The 18,658-nt window shown below is 45.5% G+C and overlaps 1 protein-coding gene across 4 annotated transcripts in view; it reads right to left on the bottom strand.

The window, feature by feature from the left end:
- Nucleotides 1-18,658, bottom strand: part of axl (AXL receptor tyrosine kinase) — a 231,020-nt gene that overhangs the window by 66,339 nt on the left and 146,023 nt on the right. For 3 of the 4 annotated variants that reach the window (XM_080181969.1, XM_080181965.1, XM_080181967.1), the window contains exons 9-12: nucleotides 17,247-17,391; nucleotides 14,516-14,545; nucleotides 7,170-7,299; nucleotides 4,750-4,841 (exon numbers count right to left, since the gene is read on the bottom strand). In XM_080181969.1, coding sequence (XP_080038095.1) covers nucleotides 4,750-4,841; nucleotides 7,170-7,299; nucleotides 14,516-14,545; nucleotides 17,247-17,391 — 397 coding nt within the window. The remainder of the gene's footprint in view (nucleotides 1-4,749; nucleotides 4,842-7,169; nucleotides 7,300-14,515; nucleotides 14,546-17,246; nucleotides 17,392-18,658) is intronic. The other variant, XM_080181966.1, reaches the window with a different exon arrangement.

Genomic DNA, 18,658 nt, shown 5'->3' with positions numbered 1-18,658 from the left:
AGATGAATTGTGTCCCAGGCTGTGTCCCTCCCTTGCCACCAGCAGCTGCCAACCAGTGATATCCGTGCCAAACACAGATACAGTTCAGTTCTGCATTGGGCCATGGGCTAGATCATATTTGAATGGTGGGTGTTTTGGTAGGAGCTATCAAAGACTGAGGCAGAATTCTCCCATTCCGCCTCTGATGGGTTAAATACAGGGACAGGAGGAAGAGAATTCAGCAGAGATCCAAAAATCAGTTTGACACCAGCGTGAATTTCCTGCAGGATCTTGGGAAATCTGCTGGAGGCCAGCGTGAAGCTGATTTGCATTCCATTAATAGGACAAAGGTCCAAAGGCCCACTTAGCGACATCAGCAGGAAATCACACTGGTGCTAACGATATCTGGAAGAACGTGATATGCAGGAATTGGGACTGCGTTGAACAATATCTGGGGCTGCCTTCAGAGTCCAGAATGGAGGCCAAAGACACCCCTGGACCCCAGAACAACACAGCAGTGGGTGAGGGGAACATCTATGTGGATCTTCAGGATTTAATGTCCTAGAGAAGGTTCAGAAGTTCCTGGAGATCCATCTGCATTTTCAGGAGGTCCGCTATCTTTCTTCAATAATGGGTAAGTCATGTTGGGTGCATTTTTGGCATGGCATCAAGACACAATGGCAGACCACGTGCCAACAGTCATGGTCCACCACAGAATATGGTGCAAAACACCCAACTGCACAATTAATGACAGTGGGACTGGAAGATCTGGTGTACTTTCCCGCTGGCCTCTACCTTGGGAAATACTCCAGGCTCCCATCCCCGCCACAGGATTTAGTCCCAGAGAGATATCACCAAACATGCTACTTTTCCCTGATTCAGGGAGAATAGGAAGATACACAGTCAAACATAGTCAGCAGAGGGAGGGATAGAACATACAGAACATTACAGCGCAGTACAGGCCCTTCGGCCCTCGAGGTTGCGCCGACCAGTGGAAGCAATCTAATGACCCTCTAACCTAAACTATTCCAATGTTATCCATATGCCTATCCACTGACCATTTGAACGCCCTTAAAGTTGGCGAGTCCACAACTGCTGCAGGCAGGGCATTCCACGCCCTTACTACCCTCTGAGTAAAGAACCTACCTCTGACATCCGTCCTATAATTACCACCCCTTAATTTAAAGCTATGTCCCCTCGTGTTAGCCATCACCATCCGAGGTAAAAGGCTCACTGTCCACCCTATCCAACCCTCTGATCATCTTGTATGCCTCAATCAGGTCACCTCGTAACTTTCTTCTCTCTAATGAAAACAACCTCAAGTCCCTCAGCCTTTCCTCATAAGACCTTCCCACCATACCAGGCAACATCCTGGTAAACCTCCTCTGCACCCTTTCCAATGCCTCCACATCTTTCTTATAATGCGGTGACCAGAACTGTACGCAATACTCCAAGTGCGGCCGCACCAGAGTTTTGTACAGTTGCAACATGACCTCACGGCTCCGAAATTCAATCCCTCTACCAATAAAAGCTAACACACCGTACGCCTTCTTAACAACCTTATCAACCTGGGTGCCAACTTTCAGGGAGCTATGCACATGTACACCGAGATCTCTCTGCTCGTCAACACCACTAAGAGTCCTTCCATTAGCCCTATATTCTGTACTCCTGTTACTCTTACCAAAGTGAATCACCTCACACTTTTCCATATTAAACTCCATTTGCCACCTCTCAGCCCAGCTCTGCAGCTTATCTATGTCCCTCTGCAAACTGTAACATCCATCCTCACTGTCTACAACTCCTCCAACTTTGGTGTCGTCAGCAAATTTACTAACCCATCCTTCTACTCCCTCATCTAGGTCATTTATAAAAATGACAAACAGCAGTGGCCCCAAAACAGATCCTTGAGGTACACCACTTGTAACTGAACTCCAGGTTGAATATTTCCCATCAACCACCACCCTCTGTCTTCTATCAGCTAGCCAATTCCTGATCCAAACTGCTAAATCACCCTCAATCCCATGCATCTGCATTTTCTGCAGTAGCCTACCATGGGGAACCTTATCAAAGGCTTTGTAAAAATCCATATACACCACGTCAACTGCCTTACCCTTATCCACCTCTTTGGTCACCTTTTCAAAAAAACTCGATAAGGTTTGTGAGGCACGACCTACCCTTCACAAAACCGTGTTGACTATCCCTAATCAATTTATTTCTCTCTAGATGATTATAAATCCTATCCCTTATAATTCTTTCCAAAACTTTGCCGACAACAGAAGTAAGGCTCACCGGTCTATAATTCCCAGGATGGTCTCTACTCCCCTTCTTGAACAAGGGGACAACATTTGCTATCCTCCAGTCTTCTGGTACTATACCTGTAGCCAATGACGACATGAAGATCAAAGCCAACGGCTCAGCAATCTCCTCCCTAGCCTCCCAGAGAATCCTAGGGGAACTTATTTATTTTCATACTCTCAAGAATTGCTAACACCTCCTCCTTATGTACCTCAATCCCATCTGGTCTACTACCTGGTATTGCAGTATTCTCCTCGACTACACTGACTTTTTCCTGTGTGAATACTGACGAAAAATACTCATTCAGTGCCTCTCCTATCTCTTCAGGCTGCACACACAACTTCCCACTGCTGTCTCTGACTGGCCCTAATCTTGCCTTAACCAACCTTTTATTCTTGACATACCTATAGAAAGCTTTAGGGTTCTCCTTGATCCTATCCGCCAAAGTCTTCTCATGTCCTAGAACATAGAACACTACAGCACAAACAGGCCCTTCGGCCCACAAGTTGCGCCGATCACTTCGATACCAACTAAGCCATAGACCTATCTATAACCCCCAATCCCATAAAACCCCATACACTCATCCAAAAGTCTTTTAAAAGACCCCAGCGAGTTCGCCTCCACCACCGCTGACGGCAGCCGATTCCACTCACTCACCACCCTCTGAGTGAAAAACTTACCCCTGACATCTCCTCTGTAGCTGCTCCCCAGCACCTTAAACCTGTGTCCTCTTCTAGCTCTTCTTATCTCATGAGCAAGAAACTCACAAACTCTCTCTTAAACTGCAGCATTATTTGCTGTAGTGTTGTTTACTGCAGTGATCTTTACCATGATGTTCTGCATCGCGGCGTTCTGTACTGCAGCTTTCTTACAAGCATCTGTTTTTACTTAAGGGCTGTTCTAATTTACTAACTCACCACCTAAAATTAGTCACATTGCAGTAATTATGAAGTGCAGCATTTATTGACATAATGTTAAGTTGTGTGAGGATATTTTGAGCAGTGGGAGCAAAATTCTAATCCTTTTGTAGGGGCAAACTATTGTGACAACACTAGTTTCCCAGCCTATTTGGGAAGTTAGCTGTAACTGGGCCTCTTGTTACCAACCAGAATTGAGTAACCCAGCAGTGTCACTGACCACTTGTCCAATCAGCTGACCCCTGTCAGTTTGGTGATGGGACGAATGTTAGTGTAGCTGTGTCACTGATCTCTGAACGGAAGGGTTGTGGGTTCGAGTCCCGTTAAAGCAACCTGGGCACAAAATCCAGGCTGACTCATTTCCAAATCAAATTGAAAAGTTCAAGTCTGTGGAATTTTTCTTTTATTTACCCAGCAGAGAGAAAGGTTCCTGGTTGTCAAACTCCACCAGTTTGGGCACTGTTTGGAGGAAATAAAGAGTTAAATTCCCTCAACTCTCCCAATACCGATCAGTAAACAGACGTACTCTTTCTGTAATTTACCTCATTCTTGTAGCAAAAATTTCAAACTTTAATACTGAATTAATATCAATTTTGTCATGTTGTCATGTCACACTCATTTCACTGAAATTTTATTCCATCACAGGGCAGCGCAGACCATCAAGCAGTAAAAAAGCAGACAAAAAAATTGGATTGTAGCTTCTCCCAATTGATTTGTTAATATTATTCTATAAAATTCCTGTCCATGTGTATGAGGTGGGAACGTAGGAATTAGGAACAGAAATTGGCAATTCAGCCTTTGAGCCTGCTCCATCATTCACTCAGATCAGGCTGATCTCTCCCATGCATCTCCCCTGTTCCTCTTATCTGATTTTTTAATTAGAAATATATCTATCTGCTTCTTCAATGATTCAGACTTCACTGCGCGATGAGACAGTGAGTTCCACAAATTCACCACCCTCTGCGTGAAGCAGTTCCTCCTCAACTCAGTTTTAAACCTACTGCCTCTCAGCCTATACCTGTGATTTCTTGTTCTAGATTTTCTCACGAGGAAACGTCTGGTCAACATTTACTTTATCAACCCCTTTTCAACCTTCTAAACGGCTAACAAACCCAAACTGTTTAACCTCTCCTCATAAATCAACCCTTTCATCCCCGGGGTCAATCTGGTGAACATCTTCTGAACTGCCTCCAATCTCACCACATCCTTCCTCAAGTAAGGAGACGAAAACTGGACCCAATAGTCGGGATATGGTCCCACCAACACCCTGTACAATTTCTCTACTTTTATAGTCCAGTCTCTTTGCAATAAATACCAATATTTCATTTGCCTTTTTATTACGTGTTGGTTGATGGTTAGGGACTAAAGTAAAACTACTCAGAAAGATTTAGCAGACAACATGTGAATGTTCAGGTACCAATATTTGAAGAGCCTAACCTGAAGGCCTCAATGTCTTACAAACAGTCTGTAATTTTTACAGCAGGCACCACTTTGATGGCCTTTTATTTTCTTCGAAACAGGTCAGTGTATTAATGTTATATTAATGTGGATTACTCACATGTGGCCTCATTCGTCCTTCGACTGTATGACTTCTTCACTCGGTATCGGACCACCAGCTCCCCCCTCTCGATCATGGGCTCGAAGGCTTCACTGTAGAGCACGTGCAGAGTGAGTGTAGGCATTGTACCAATCTTATAAAACAAAAGCATTCTAGAGTTGCTAATTTTTCACAATTTTCTGAGAGTCTGCAGGGATTAAAGCTTAATCTCCCCGACAGTTCTGCAAACAAACACCCTGGAAAAGAACCAAAAAGTCTTTAGAAAAATGATGTTATCTTTCATTATCTTTGTACATTTTTGTTTATTATTTATAAAACTAAAGGAGTTGGGGGGAAAGGTTGTTTGGCTGACAGTGTCGTATCGTCAATTAGTGAGGATTTACTGTCCAGTTAATGCAAGCCGGACGAGGTGGAATGATGATGCGAGCGCCACCGGGCAGGGTGGTTCGCACTGGGTCACCCTCCACACGCTCAACAGGGAAGTTCATGCTTCTTCCAAAGAGTTGTGAATCTGTGGAATTCGCTACCCCAAATGTGGTGGGTGCTGAGATAGTGAGTAACTTTAAGGAGGATTTAGACAGATTGTTATTTGGGAATGGGGTTGAAGGGTTATGGGGAGAAGGCAGGAGAATGGGGATGAGGAGCGTATCAGCCATGATCGAATGACAGAGCAGACTCGATGGGCCGAATGGCCTAATTCTTCTCATGTATCTTATGAACTTATGAGGCTTATGGGGAGGTTTACAGATGGTCCCCTGTATCTGTGTGGCTTCCATAACAATGATTAGGCAAGTACACCATCGCTTCTGGGACTGTCTTTGTATGTTGCACATAAAGGACTTGAGTGAAGGATTGGGACTTGATGTCAAAATGTTGCAGAGATGTGCAAATTTCTAGCAACTACTGAATAACATGATGCAAAAAATGGCCTGAATAAATCTTTTCCTGCTGTAATGTTTCTTCAGTGCCAGTTTCAATAAGAGATGGTACAGTGTTGGTCTCTTTGTTTGGGGTTTGCAGGGTTTCGAAATCCATTCATTGCCATTCACCGTATTTACTAATTCCAACAGTGACAGACCTTAGACACTGACAGCTCATTGGCTAGTTTCACAAACACCGGCAAAGTGGTCATGCTGTGGCGCTGATATCGGTCCCACTGGTGTTGACCCATACAGGAGCTGGACTGGGGCGACTAGGGGAATTTCACAGTAACTTCATTGCAGTGTTAATGTAGGCTTTACTTGTGACTAATAAATAAACCTTAAAAAAAACAATGTCAGAAAGTAGAGGATGGGGGCAGCAGTGATTGTGCGCGTGGATGTTGTTACTATGATGGTACTGAGTGTTTCAGGAAATTGTACATGATATTAGGTGTAGTGTGATGTTACATTGGTGGCTTCTGACCATCTGCCACATTTATGGAGACAGGGTGGGGAGTGTGTTTGTGTGCACACACGTGTGTGTGTGTGTGTGTGTGTGTGTGTGTGTGTGTGTGAGCAGAAACATAGTGTAGTGGACAGTCCTCACCAGGGAATGCACCACAATGGGGACATGTAAAATTCAACCCAATGTCTTTGAGGCAGGAAAATGTCCCGAAACACTTTGCATGGATGACTGTCAGTCAAAATGGTGGTTAGCATCATTGCTTCACAGCTCCAGGGACCTGGGTTCGATTCCCAGCTCAGGTCACTGTGTGGAGTTTGCACATTCTCCCCGTGTCTGCGTGGGTTTCCTCCGGGTACTCCGGTTTCCTCCCACAGTCCAAAGATGTGCGGGTTAGGTTGATTGGCCATGTTAAAATTGCCCCTTAGTGTACTGGGATGCGTAGGTTAGAGGGATTAGCAGGTAAAATATGTCGGGATATGGGGGTAGGGCCTGGGTGGGATTGCGTTCGGTGCAGACTCGATGGGCCGAAGGGCCTCTTTCTGCACTGTAGGGTTTCTGTGATGATTTTATGAAATGAAAATGTGATACACAAATTGATTGGAGATGTTTGAAGAGGAGGGAGAGTTATAGGGAGGACTGAGGCAGCTTAAAGAACTGTCATGAACAGTGGAACAATTGAATCTTGCAGATGCCAAATTAGACAAATATTGAGATCTCAGAGGTTTGTAAGACTGAAATCATGGAGACAAGGTGGGACACACCATGGAGGGACTTGGAAATACGGGTGAGAATTGGAAAATCGAATGTCACACATTCTGCACCCTACCCTCAGCTCAGCTATAACGGGGGCCGCTTCGATTTCAGCTGCTGGTTTGTCAGGGCCGATAACCAGCTACAAATCACAGGCAGCGATTTGGACAGGCTCTGGCAACCACACCCCCGCTTTGTTCCAATGCCCCGAAACTAACCTCCCCATCTTAGCCCGGTCCATTAGCTGAGTGGAAAACATGTCAGTGAATTTAAGAAGTTCTCACCCATATCGAACATCCTTCTTTCTCAGACGGGCAACAAGCAGAGCGATGCAAATGGCAGAGACCATCGCCACAGCGACAGCCATCACCACGTACCACCAGTGCCATGAAAATCCCTTCCTCTCTGCTTTCCCTGAAAATACAGGAGTTCGAGAGTTCTTGCAGTACTTCATCATCTCTATTCACAAATCAAAACCGTTATCCCCAACACTTGTCATGTCAACGTCTGATTGCAACCTCATAGCTCACCCTGAGATCATCCATTGGTCCTAATATGAGTGAAGGAACTAAGCTGTGTGGAAATACTGGAAATCGACGTTTGGTTAGCAATCAAAATCATCCTCAAAGACATAGCAACAGGCATAGGGAAGGAACGGGACAAAGTTATTCAACTCCTCAAACCTGTTGCAACAATTAGACCATTGCTGCTCTGTAAATGAACTCCATCTACCTGAGGGTAGTCACACCTCTGTGGATAGGGCTTTTTGATTTGTTCAGTACTCATAGACAGGCGAGTGTGACTGTGAGTGAGGCAGGTAAGAGGTTCCAGAGAGCAGGAGCATAGGGGCCTCAGGGCTGAGGTTCTTTCAGCTGTTTTGGGTGTGAGTGGAGGCTGCAGGATGAATGAGCAAACTGAGTATGGCAATGTGGAGTAGGAAGCCATTCAAGAGGAGGAAGCAAAAAGGAACATGGTGGTAGTAGGGGATGATATAGGGAAGAAGTTGACACTGTTCTCTGCAGCAAAGACAGAGAGTTCAGATGACCTTTCACAAAACCATGTTGACTCTGCCTGATTGTTTTGAATTTATCTAAGGGTCCTGTCATACCATCTCTAATCATAGGTCTGAATATTTGCCTGCCCAGTGCCAGAGTTCAGGGCATCTGCTCCAGACTAGAGAGGAACCAGCCACCGTGATCCATATAGGTACCAAAAACATAGGCAGAACCAGGAAAGAGGCTCTGCACAGTCTGTCTTAGCAGTTATCCACTAAATTAAAAAGCAGAATCTCAAAGATAATAATCTCTGGACAGAGTTGGGACCTGAGTATTGAAGGAGATGTGACTTTAGAAGGACAGGAAGCTAGGAAAAGATGGGGGTGTGGGTGGCTCTGTTTTCATTTCTGTGAGTGAGTCTACACTCTAAGTCCTGGTTAGTCACACAGGCAACATAAACTTACTCTGTTGTGTTGCCCTTAAAGGGACAATCGCCATGTTAGTTAAAGAAGAAATGGAGGCAGAGGCCAGGAAGATGTAGTCAATGTTTCTCTGCTCAACATCACAGCAAGATTAGGCCCACGTCAACTCCAGGTGTAATCCCACATTGCACACAAATGTCAGGGAATGACCATCAACAAGTGGGAATTTAACTATTTCCCCATGATATTCAATGATGATATTACAATCGCTGAATCAACATCCTGGATTGATATTGGGGTTAATGACCTGATTTTTATGTGGATCAGCCATATAAATACTCTGGTTATAATAGATCTCAATTCTGCAGTGAGTAACACAGCTCCTGATTTCCTACAGCTTATTCAGCGTCTAAATGGTGATTGAATATTCTTCACTTGAAATCTGACACCATTCAGGGCGTCTGGTTCATAAATGTCCTCTGAAATGGCCGGAGATTCTCCCAACTGATCACACCACATCCATCCCCACTCTCATCGCCATTGGTGCACAGGAGCAGCTGGATACACCGTCTACAATATGTCATGAAGGTTTCTTTGACAGCACCTTACAAACCTGCTGCCTCTACCACCTAGAAGAACAAGAGCAGCTGATCCCTGGGAACACCACCAATTGGGGATTCTCCTCCAACTCATTCATCTTGACTTGGAAATATACCACTGTTCCTTCACTGTTGCTGAATCAAAACCCTGGCACTCCCTCCCTAACAGCACTCTGGGTGTATCTACACCAGATGGACTGCAGAGTGTCAAGAAGATCACTATCTCAAGGGTAGTTAACAATAAGTAACAAACTCTGGCCTTTCCAGCTACATCTGGTTCATAAATGTTGTTTAGGGAAGGAAATCTGCCTTCCTCACCCGGTTTGGCCTATGTGTGACTCCAGAACTGTAGCATTGTGGTGGATTCTTAAATGTTCTCTGAAATTGCCAAGTGAGACAGTCAGTTCACGAGAAATTAGGGACGGACAACAAATACAGGCCCAGGCACATCACATAAATGAATTTTAAAAGCTCACATACCATGGAAGAATGAGCTTGCGCTCTGTGCTAATTGAAAGCACATAGCTCTCCTTGGAGCTAAGATCTTCTAAACCTTTTTCCAAGGACGTGATTAGACCTTTAAGCACCAGCATATAGGGGTGGAAAAAGAAGCTACTATCTAACCAGATGAAATGATTGCTTAAGAGGGCAGCAAGGATTCAAACTGAGGCCTGGTTGCACTTTAACAATCACCAGCAGTTGGACTTGTTGTTTTTGAGAATTATGGATTCTCCAAGCTCACTCACGGCTGCAATTCCCCGTTTCCTCTGCAGTGAACAGAGCACCAAATTCTCCATTCTCACTGGCAGAGGTATCAGGGCAAAGGACTTCGGAGATCCACCTGGGATCCACAACCCAAACTCAGGAATAGCTCCAGAAACATTGCATCCAGATTTTTAAAGGGATTAAAGACAGGGAGTGACTCACTGTCCAACTAAGGGCAGTGGGCCGACTCCCAGTGGTGGGGAGGGTGGGCCCCCTGAAACAGTGGCAATGCCACTGGGTGAGGAGGTTGCTGGTCTGTGTAGAGATAAGCCAGGGAATTACATGAATCTCACGTCTGTGGTAAGGAGACAAGTGGAGAAGATTCTGAAGGAGAGCATCTACCTCCACCTTGAAAGGCAAGGCTTGATCAGGAATGGTTAACATGGCTTCGTCAGAGGGAGATCATGCCTAATAAAGTTGATTGAATTTTTTAAGGAGGTGACCAGTTGTGTAGATGAGGGAAGTGCAGTTGATGTAGTTTATATGGATTTCAGCAAAGCCTTTGACAAGATCCCACATGGGAGATTTATAAAGGCAGCAAAAGAACATGGATGCAGAGTAATTTGATGAAGTCGATTCAAAATTGGCTCAGTTGTAGGACAGTAAGAAGTCTCACAACACCAGGTTAAAGTTCAACAGATGTATTTGGTAGCAAACGCCATTAGCTTTTGGGGCTCTGCCCCTTCGTCAGGTGGGTGGGGAGTTCTGATCACAAACAGGGTTTATAAAGGCACACAGTCAGTTTACAGAATAATGATTAGAATGTGAGTCTTTACAGCTAATCAAGTCTCAAAGGTGCAGACAATGTGAGTGGAGAGAGGGTTAAGCACGGGTTAAAGAGATGTGTATTGTCTCCAGACAGGACAGTTAGTGAGATGTTGCAAACCCAGGCAAGTCATGGGGGTTACAGATAGTGCGACATGAACCCAAGATCCCTGTTGAGACCGTCCTCATGTGCGGAACTTGGCTATCAGTCTCTGCTCAGCGACTCTGCGCTATCGTGTGTCCTGAAGGCTGCTTTGGAGAACGTTTACCCAAAGACCAGAGGCTGAATGCCCGTGACCCCTGAAGTGTTCACCAACAAGAAGACAATAGTTTTGCCTGGTGATTGTCGAGCGATGTTCATTCATCCGTTGTTGTCGCATCTGCGTGGTCTCCCCAATGTACCATGCTTCGGGACATCCTTTCCTGCAGTGTATCAGGTAGACAATGTTGGCCGAGTTGCAAGAGTATTTACCGTGTAGCTGGTGGATGGTATTCTCACGTGAGATGATGGTACCTGTGTCGATGATCCGGCATGTCTTGCAGAGGTTGCTGTGGCAGGGTTGTGTGGTGTTGTGGTCACTGTTCTCCTGAAGACTGGGTAGTTTGCTGCGAACAATGGTCTGTTTGAGGTTGTGCGGCTGTTTGAAGGCAAGAAGTGGGGGTGTGGGGACGGTCCTGGCGAGATGTTTGTCTTCAGCAATGAAGATTCTGGAGAAGATGTCGTAGCTTCTCCGCTCCGGGGAAGTACTGGATAACGAAGGGTACTCTGTCCACTGTGTCCCGTGTTTGTCTTCTGAGGAGGTTGGTGTGGTTTTTCGCTGTGACGCATTGGAACTGTTGATCTGAGTTGAGCACCATATCCTGTTCTTATGAGGGCATCTTTCAGCGTCTGGAGGTGTCTGTCACGATCCTCCTCATCTGAGCAGATCCTGTGTATACGGAGGGCTTGTCCATAGGGAATGGCTTCTTTAACATGTTTAGGGTGGAAGCTGGAGAAGTGGAGCATTGTGAGATTGTCTGTGGGCTTGCGGTACAGTGAGGTGCTGAGGTGACCGTCCTTAATGGAGATGCGTGTGTCCAAGAATGCAACTGATTCTGGTGAGTCTGATGGTGGGGTGGAACTTGTTGATATCATCATATAATTGTTTCAGTGATTGTTCACCATGAGTCCAAAGGAAGAAAATGTCATCGATGTATCTAGTGTATAGCATCAGTTGAAGATTCTGTGCAGTGAAGAAGTCTTGTTCCAGCCTGTCCATGAAGATGTTGGCATGTTGAGGTGTGAATTTGATCCCCATGGCTGTTCCGTGTGTCTGGATGAAGAACTCAATAAACACCAAGACTGTTCTCTTCCTGTTGGCAAACACTTCAGCAGTCACGGGCATTCGGCCTCTGATCTTCAGCCTTCACGACACACGACAGCGCAGAGTCGCTGAGCAGAGACCGATAGCCAAGTTTGGCACACATGAGGACAGCCTCAACAGGGATCTTGGGTTCATGTCGCACTGTGACTTGCCTGAGCTTGCAACATCTCACTAACTCTCCTGTCTGGAGACAATACACATCTCTTTAACCTCTGCTTAATGCTATCTCCACTCACATTGTCTGCACCTTTAACACTTGATTAGCTGTAAAGACTCGCATTCTAATCAGTATTCTGTAAACTGACTGTGTGTCTTTATATCTTTGTAAATGTGCCTAGTTTGGGGGCGTTTAAGAGATCCGTGGATAGGTTTATGGACGAAAAGGGATTGGTTTAGATTAGAGGGTCATTGTTTTTTAACTGGTCGGCGCAACATCGTGGGCCGAAGGGCCTGTTCTGCGCTGTAATGTTCTATGTTCTATATGTCCTGTTTGTGATCAAAACTCCCTACCCACCTGACGAAGGGGAAGAGCCCCGAAAGCTAGTGGTGTTTGCTACCAAATAAACCTGTTGGACTTTAACCTGGTGTTGTGAAACTTCTTACTATGTTTACCCCAGTCCAACACTGGCATCTCCACATCAGTTGTAGGAGACAGAGGATGACAGGAAGCCAGTGTCCAGTGGCGCACCACAGGGATCTGTGCTGGGTCCCCTATTGTTTGTTATTTATATAAAAGACATAGGTGGATATGTGGGGAGTAGGAATTGTAAGTTTGCAGATGACACAAAGATTGGCTGGGTGGTTAAAAGTGAGGTGGAGTGTCTTAGGCTACAAGGAGATATAGGCGGGTTGGTCAAATGGGCAGATAAATGGCAGGTGGAATTTAACCCTGAAATGTGTGAGCTGATACACTTTGGAAGGTGTAACTTGATGACGATAAATGAAGGTCTGTGGAAGCTCTGCCCAAGATTTCAAGGAACTACGAAAGGTCGTGAACGTAACCCAATCCATCACACAAACTAGTCTCCCATCCATTGAATGTCTCCACTTCCTGCTGCCTTGGCAAAGCAGCCGGTATAATTAAGGACCCCACACACCCCGGACATTCTCTCTTCTATCTTCTTCCTTTGGGAAAAAGATACAAAAGTCTGAGGTCCCGTACCGACCGACTCAAGAACAGCTTCTTCCCTGCTGCTGTCAGACTTTTGAAAGGACCTACCTCACATTAAGTTGATCTTTCTCTGCACCCTCGCTACAACTGTAACACTACATTCTCTATGAACGGTATGTTTTGTCTGTATAGCACGCAAGAAACAATGCTTTTCATGGGGTGTTAATATATGTGACAATAATAAATCAAATCAACTCAAAGGAACCTTGACGTTCTGTCCATAGATCTCTGAAGGCAGAAGGTTATGTTAGTAGTGTGGTGAAAAAGGCACGTGGGACATTTGCCTTTATCAATTGAGGCACGGATTACAAATGCATGGAACTCATGTTGGAGCTGTACAGATTTGGTGAGGCTAGTTAGAGTATGGTGTGCAGTACTCTAACTGGTTTCATGTGTTCACCACGTTATAGGAAGGATGTGATTGTACTGGGGGTGGCGGGGGCAGAGGAGATTCACCTGGATGGAACATTTAAGTTATGAAGAGTGGTTGGGTAGGCTTCAGTTGTTTTTGTTGGCACGGAGAAAGCTGAGGGGAAACTTGATCGAGGTGTACGAGATTATGAGGGGCATGGGCAGAGTGGGTAAGGAGCAGCTAATCCCTTGAATTGAAGGGTCAGTTACAAGGGGACATAAGTTCAAGGTGAGAGGAAGGAGGTTTAGGATATGTGGGAAAATGTTTTTACCCAGAGAATGGTGAGGGTCTGGAACGTGCTGCTTGGGAGGGTGGTAGGACGGGTTCCCTCACATCCTTTGAAAAGAACCTGGATGAGCACTGGGCGCCTTTAAGGCTATGGGCCAAGTGCTTGTAAATGGGATTAGGTGGAAAGTCAGGTGTTTCTCACGTCTTGGTGCAGACTCGATAGGCCAAGAGTCTCTTCTGTTCTGTATGATTCTATAATTCTATTCAATGAAGCAGAGAAGTCTCAACATGAAGATATCCTCAGAAGTAATACTCAGCATTTTCTATATTTAGCAATGCTACAGCAGTCTAGCGGTGACTGGGGAGGGGCAGCCCCTCCACAGGACAGTAAGTGACAACAGTTCTGTTGCAGCAACTATGAATGGTGCAGGTGGGGTATTCTAACCCCTGATGAAACAGGAATCCCCACCCCACCATTGCCCATGTAAATCTCCCAGGGTTACCTGGTCCACGCTGAGGTCTTTGCATTGCTGACTGAACATGCCAGCTGGTGCCAGGACACAGCATTAATGGGCCTCAGTTGCCCAAAAACAGTCAACTCCACTGGCGTTAAGATCATGCTGCACTCAGGGTCACGGCATCAAGGTGGCACAATATCTGCAGGCGTGGAATTATGGGCATCTCCATTTCCCAAGATGTCTACTCAGGGACAAGTCTTTCAAGAGGGAGCCAAAGATCAGACTCTACAGTTAATTTCTGTTTTCCAAAGTGCCAAGAGGGCAGCTCTTTGGCCATTGGCCTGACCCTTCTCAGTGACATCACTTTAAAGACTACTGCAAAGAGTTCTGGGAAATCCTCCTTGTTTCACATGGAACCCAAATGGAGACAAGACATAAAGTGGCCTCTTACCAAATGGATGTTGCATCTGCCTTGGAATATCTGTCAAAAGAAGCAAAAGTAATATTCTGATGTGTCACTCAGTGATAATCAAAAATAAGTACACGTGGCACAAATTATTTCACTGAATTGACATGCGTGAGGGCAATAATATCCAGCTGACAAGCCTTAATTCCTGACTCAGCATAATTCCCACTCGCGCCTATTTTACACGGTGTATCAGCATTATTTATCAGTCCATGTTGAAGACAGGAGCTTTTCGTATCCATAGAACCATAGAATCCTACAATGCAGAAGGAAACCATTTGTCCATTTGACTTCACCAAGGCGTTCGATAAGGTCCCCCATGCAAGACTTCTTGAGAAGGTGAGAGGGCATGGGATCCAGGGGGCTTTAGCCTTGTGGATCCAGAACTGGCTTGCCTGCAGAAGGCAGAGAGTGGTTGTGGATGGGTCTTTCTCTACATGGGGGTCAGTCACCACTGGAGTGCCCCAGGCATCTGTTCTAGGACCCTTGCTGTTTGTCATTTTCATAAATGACCTAGATGAGGAAGTGGAGGGATGGATTGGTAAGTTCACTGATGACACGAAGGTTGGTGGTGTTGTGGATGGTCTGGAGGGATGTCAGAAGTTGCAGCGTGACATAGATAGGATGGAAGACTGGGCAGAGAAGGGGCAGATAGATTTCAACCCAGATAAATGTGTAGTCGTCCAATTTAGCAGGTCAAGTGGGATGAACATAGAACATAGAACATAGAACATTACAGCGCAGAACAGGCCCTTCGGCCCACGATGTTGCGCCGACCAGTTACAAAAACAATGACCCACTAGCCTATACCAAACCCTTTTCGTCCATAAACCTATCCATAGATCTCTTAAACGCCCCCAAACTAGGCGCATTTACAACTGCAGCAGGCAGGGCATTCCAATCCCTCACCACCCTCTGGGTAAAGAACCTACCCCTGACATCCGTCCTGTAGCTACCCCCCCTTAAGGAGTACAATATCAAGAGTAGGAGTCTTAGCAGTGCAGGGGAGCAGAAGGACCTTGGGGTCTGGGTCCACAGGACTCTTAAATCGGCCTCGCAGGTGGAGGATGTGGTCAAGAAGGCGTATGGTGTACTGGCCTTCATTAATCGAGGGATTGAGTTTAGGAGTCGGGAGGCAATGCTGCAACTTTATAAGACCCTTGTCAGACCCCACTTGGAGTTCTGTGGTCACTTGTCACCTCACTACAGGAAGGATGTGGAAGCTATTGAGAGGGTGCAGTGGAGATTTACAAGGATGTTGCCTGGATTGGGTGACATGCCATTTGAGGGTAGGTTGAGAGAGCTCGGCCTTTTCTCCCTGGAGAGACGAAGGTTGAGAGGTGGCCTGATAGAGGTGTATAAGATGCTGAGAGGTATTGATCGAGTGGATTCTCGGAGGCTATTTCCCAGGGCTGAAATGGTCGCTACGAGAGGACACAGGTTTAGGGTGCTGGGGGGTAGGTACAGAGGAGATGTCAGGGGTAGGTTTTTCACTCAGAGGGTGGTGGGTGAGTGGAATCGGCTGCCGTCGGTGGTGGTGGAGGCAAATTCAATAGGGTCTTTTAAGAGACTTCTGGATGAGTACGTGGGATTTAATAGGATTGAGGGTTATAGATAAGCCTAGTAGAGAGTGATGTGATCGGCGCAACTTGTGGGCCGAAGGGCCTGTTTGTGCTGTAGTTTTTCTATGTTCTATGTCCCATCGGGTCCGCACAGACTCTCCAAAAGAGCATCTTAGCCAAGCACAACACCTGGCCCCCCCACCCCTCCCCACTCCACCGTCCCCAACCCATCCTATCCTTGTAACTGCATTCTCAATGGCCAACTCACCTAACCTACACATCTTTAGACTGAGGGAGGAAACCAGAGTACCCAGAGGAAACCCGCAGAGACACGGGGAGAATGTGCAAACTCCACACCGACAGTGACCCAAGTCTGGAATTGAACCGGAGTTGCTGGCACTGTGGGGCAACAGTGTGACCCACTGTGCCAGCATACCACCCTAACATAAAAAAAAGTGGTGGGATTTTCTGGTATTCTAGCCAGCGAGGTCCTCTGGTTCTGTCGCCAGCAGTCCCCAGCTGTGGGCTCTCTGACAGTGGAAAATGTGAACAACGAGAAGACATGTTGACAGCGGCAGTTTCCACTGTTGACCAATGGTGGGCCTCCTCCATTGCCATGGTGGAAAATCCCACCCAATGGGAAGAATCTAGGAACAGGAAGAGACCATTCAAACACTTAGCCTGTTCTGTCATCCATTTCGGACACGGCTAAACTCTATTTTAATTCCATTTACCCAAACTGATTCTCAACTCCCTTAATATCTGTCAGTGACAAAGATCGCAGTTTTGAAGTTTTCTAATAACTTGTATGGAGGAGGAATGGGGGAAAAAACAAGTTCCGATTCCTATCACCCTTTGTTCTGGATTTTATGCTCCCTTACCAGTGGGTTTGAAGGCATGGGGACCTTCCAAACATCTACCCATCTATCCACTGCCAATCTGCCTGATATTTTACAGGGTGTGGGGTTGACACTCTGCAGCCTTGGATCATTGAGACCCTTAAGTGGTCATAACGAATGAGCAGGGTCACCATCAAGCATAGCCCAAGGGAGGCACACACCAAAAACTTCAAAATAAAAGCCATGCATCTACAGAAACATCCAAACCTCCTCAGGAACTGGCTGGACTCAGCTTATAAAATCAGACTACCTCACCTGGGCTGGGAAGGGTAACCAGCACAGGATCACTCCATGGGCCGTCTCCAGCTTTTGTGTAGGCAGCTACACAAATGGTCAGGTTTGTGACGGGCAGGACAACCTCCAGGGTGATGTTCTCTCTCTTCCCATTATCCACAATCACCTATAAAAAAGAGGAAAACATTTAAATTGTAGGTGCTTGTCAGATTCTCCTCAGAACAATGGATGGCCTGAATACAGCAAATTGAGGAAGGTCAGAATTGCTTACTGCATGTGGCAAGATGACTCTGAGATAATGGGAGGTGATAGTGGCAGGACAAGGTGATTGGGGCAGTTCTGGGATTTACCTATGCAGTTTGACTTCCTGTCCTGTCTTGTCCTGGACTTGTCTCATCCATCTTACATTTTCCTGCATGTTTCAGAGCAATTTCTATTGCTGAGACGGTGGACAAGATATACCATAGAACCACGCACAATATAACACATCATATGCCACAGAGAACCACACACCATAAAGCATACATCATATACCAGACACCACTCATCACATGGAACCATACACTATGCACCATACACCAACTACCATACACCATTCAGCACATAGAACCATTCAGCACATGTACCATCCACCTTACACCATATTCCATCCACCATAAAGAACCACATTCCATACACCATACCACATCGAACCATACAACAACACACACCATATACCACATTGAACCATATACCATATAGAACCATGTATCATATACCATGTATCATGTTGAACTACACACCATATACTATAGAACAATACACCATACACCATACAGAATCATACACCACACACCAAATTCAACACACCATATAGAAACATACACCATATGCCACACACTATACACTGCATACCAAACACCACACATCACACACCATATAGAACACCCATATGCCATATAGAACCACACACTATATATCATATACCAGATACCACACCATATACCATATACCAGATGCCACACCATATACCACATAGAAGCATATACCATAAACCACACGCCATATACAATAAAGACCAATAAACCACACACCATATACCATAAAGAACCAGATACCACACACCATATATCATATACCATATAGAATCATGCACAATACACCACGCACCAAACAACATATAGAACCATATTCCACACATCACATAACATATAGAACCAAACAGCACTCACATATACCATATAAAACCATACACCATATATCATAGAGAACCATACACCATATAACCACATAGAACCATACACCATGTGCAGTGTAGAATTACATACCATATACCACATAAAACCATACACCATATTCCGTACAGAACTATATACCATATATAACATTGAACCATGTACCATATAGAATACATTATACACCATATACAGTATAGAACGATACAGTATATATCA

Source organism: Carcharhinus amblyrhynchos, unplaced genomic scaffold (assembly GCF_965287045.1).
Source record: "Carcharhinus amblyrhynchos unplaced genomic scaffold, sCarAmb.v2.hapA scaffold_44, whole genome shotgun sequence".
NCBI classification, from domain to species: domain Eukaryota; kingdom Metazoa; phylum Chordata; class Chondrichthyes; order Carcharhiniformes; family Carcharhinidae; genus Carcharhinus; species Carcharhinus amblyrhynchos.
This window is presented reverse-complemented; position numbering and strand designations above follow the sequence as displayed.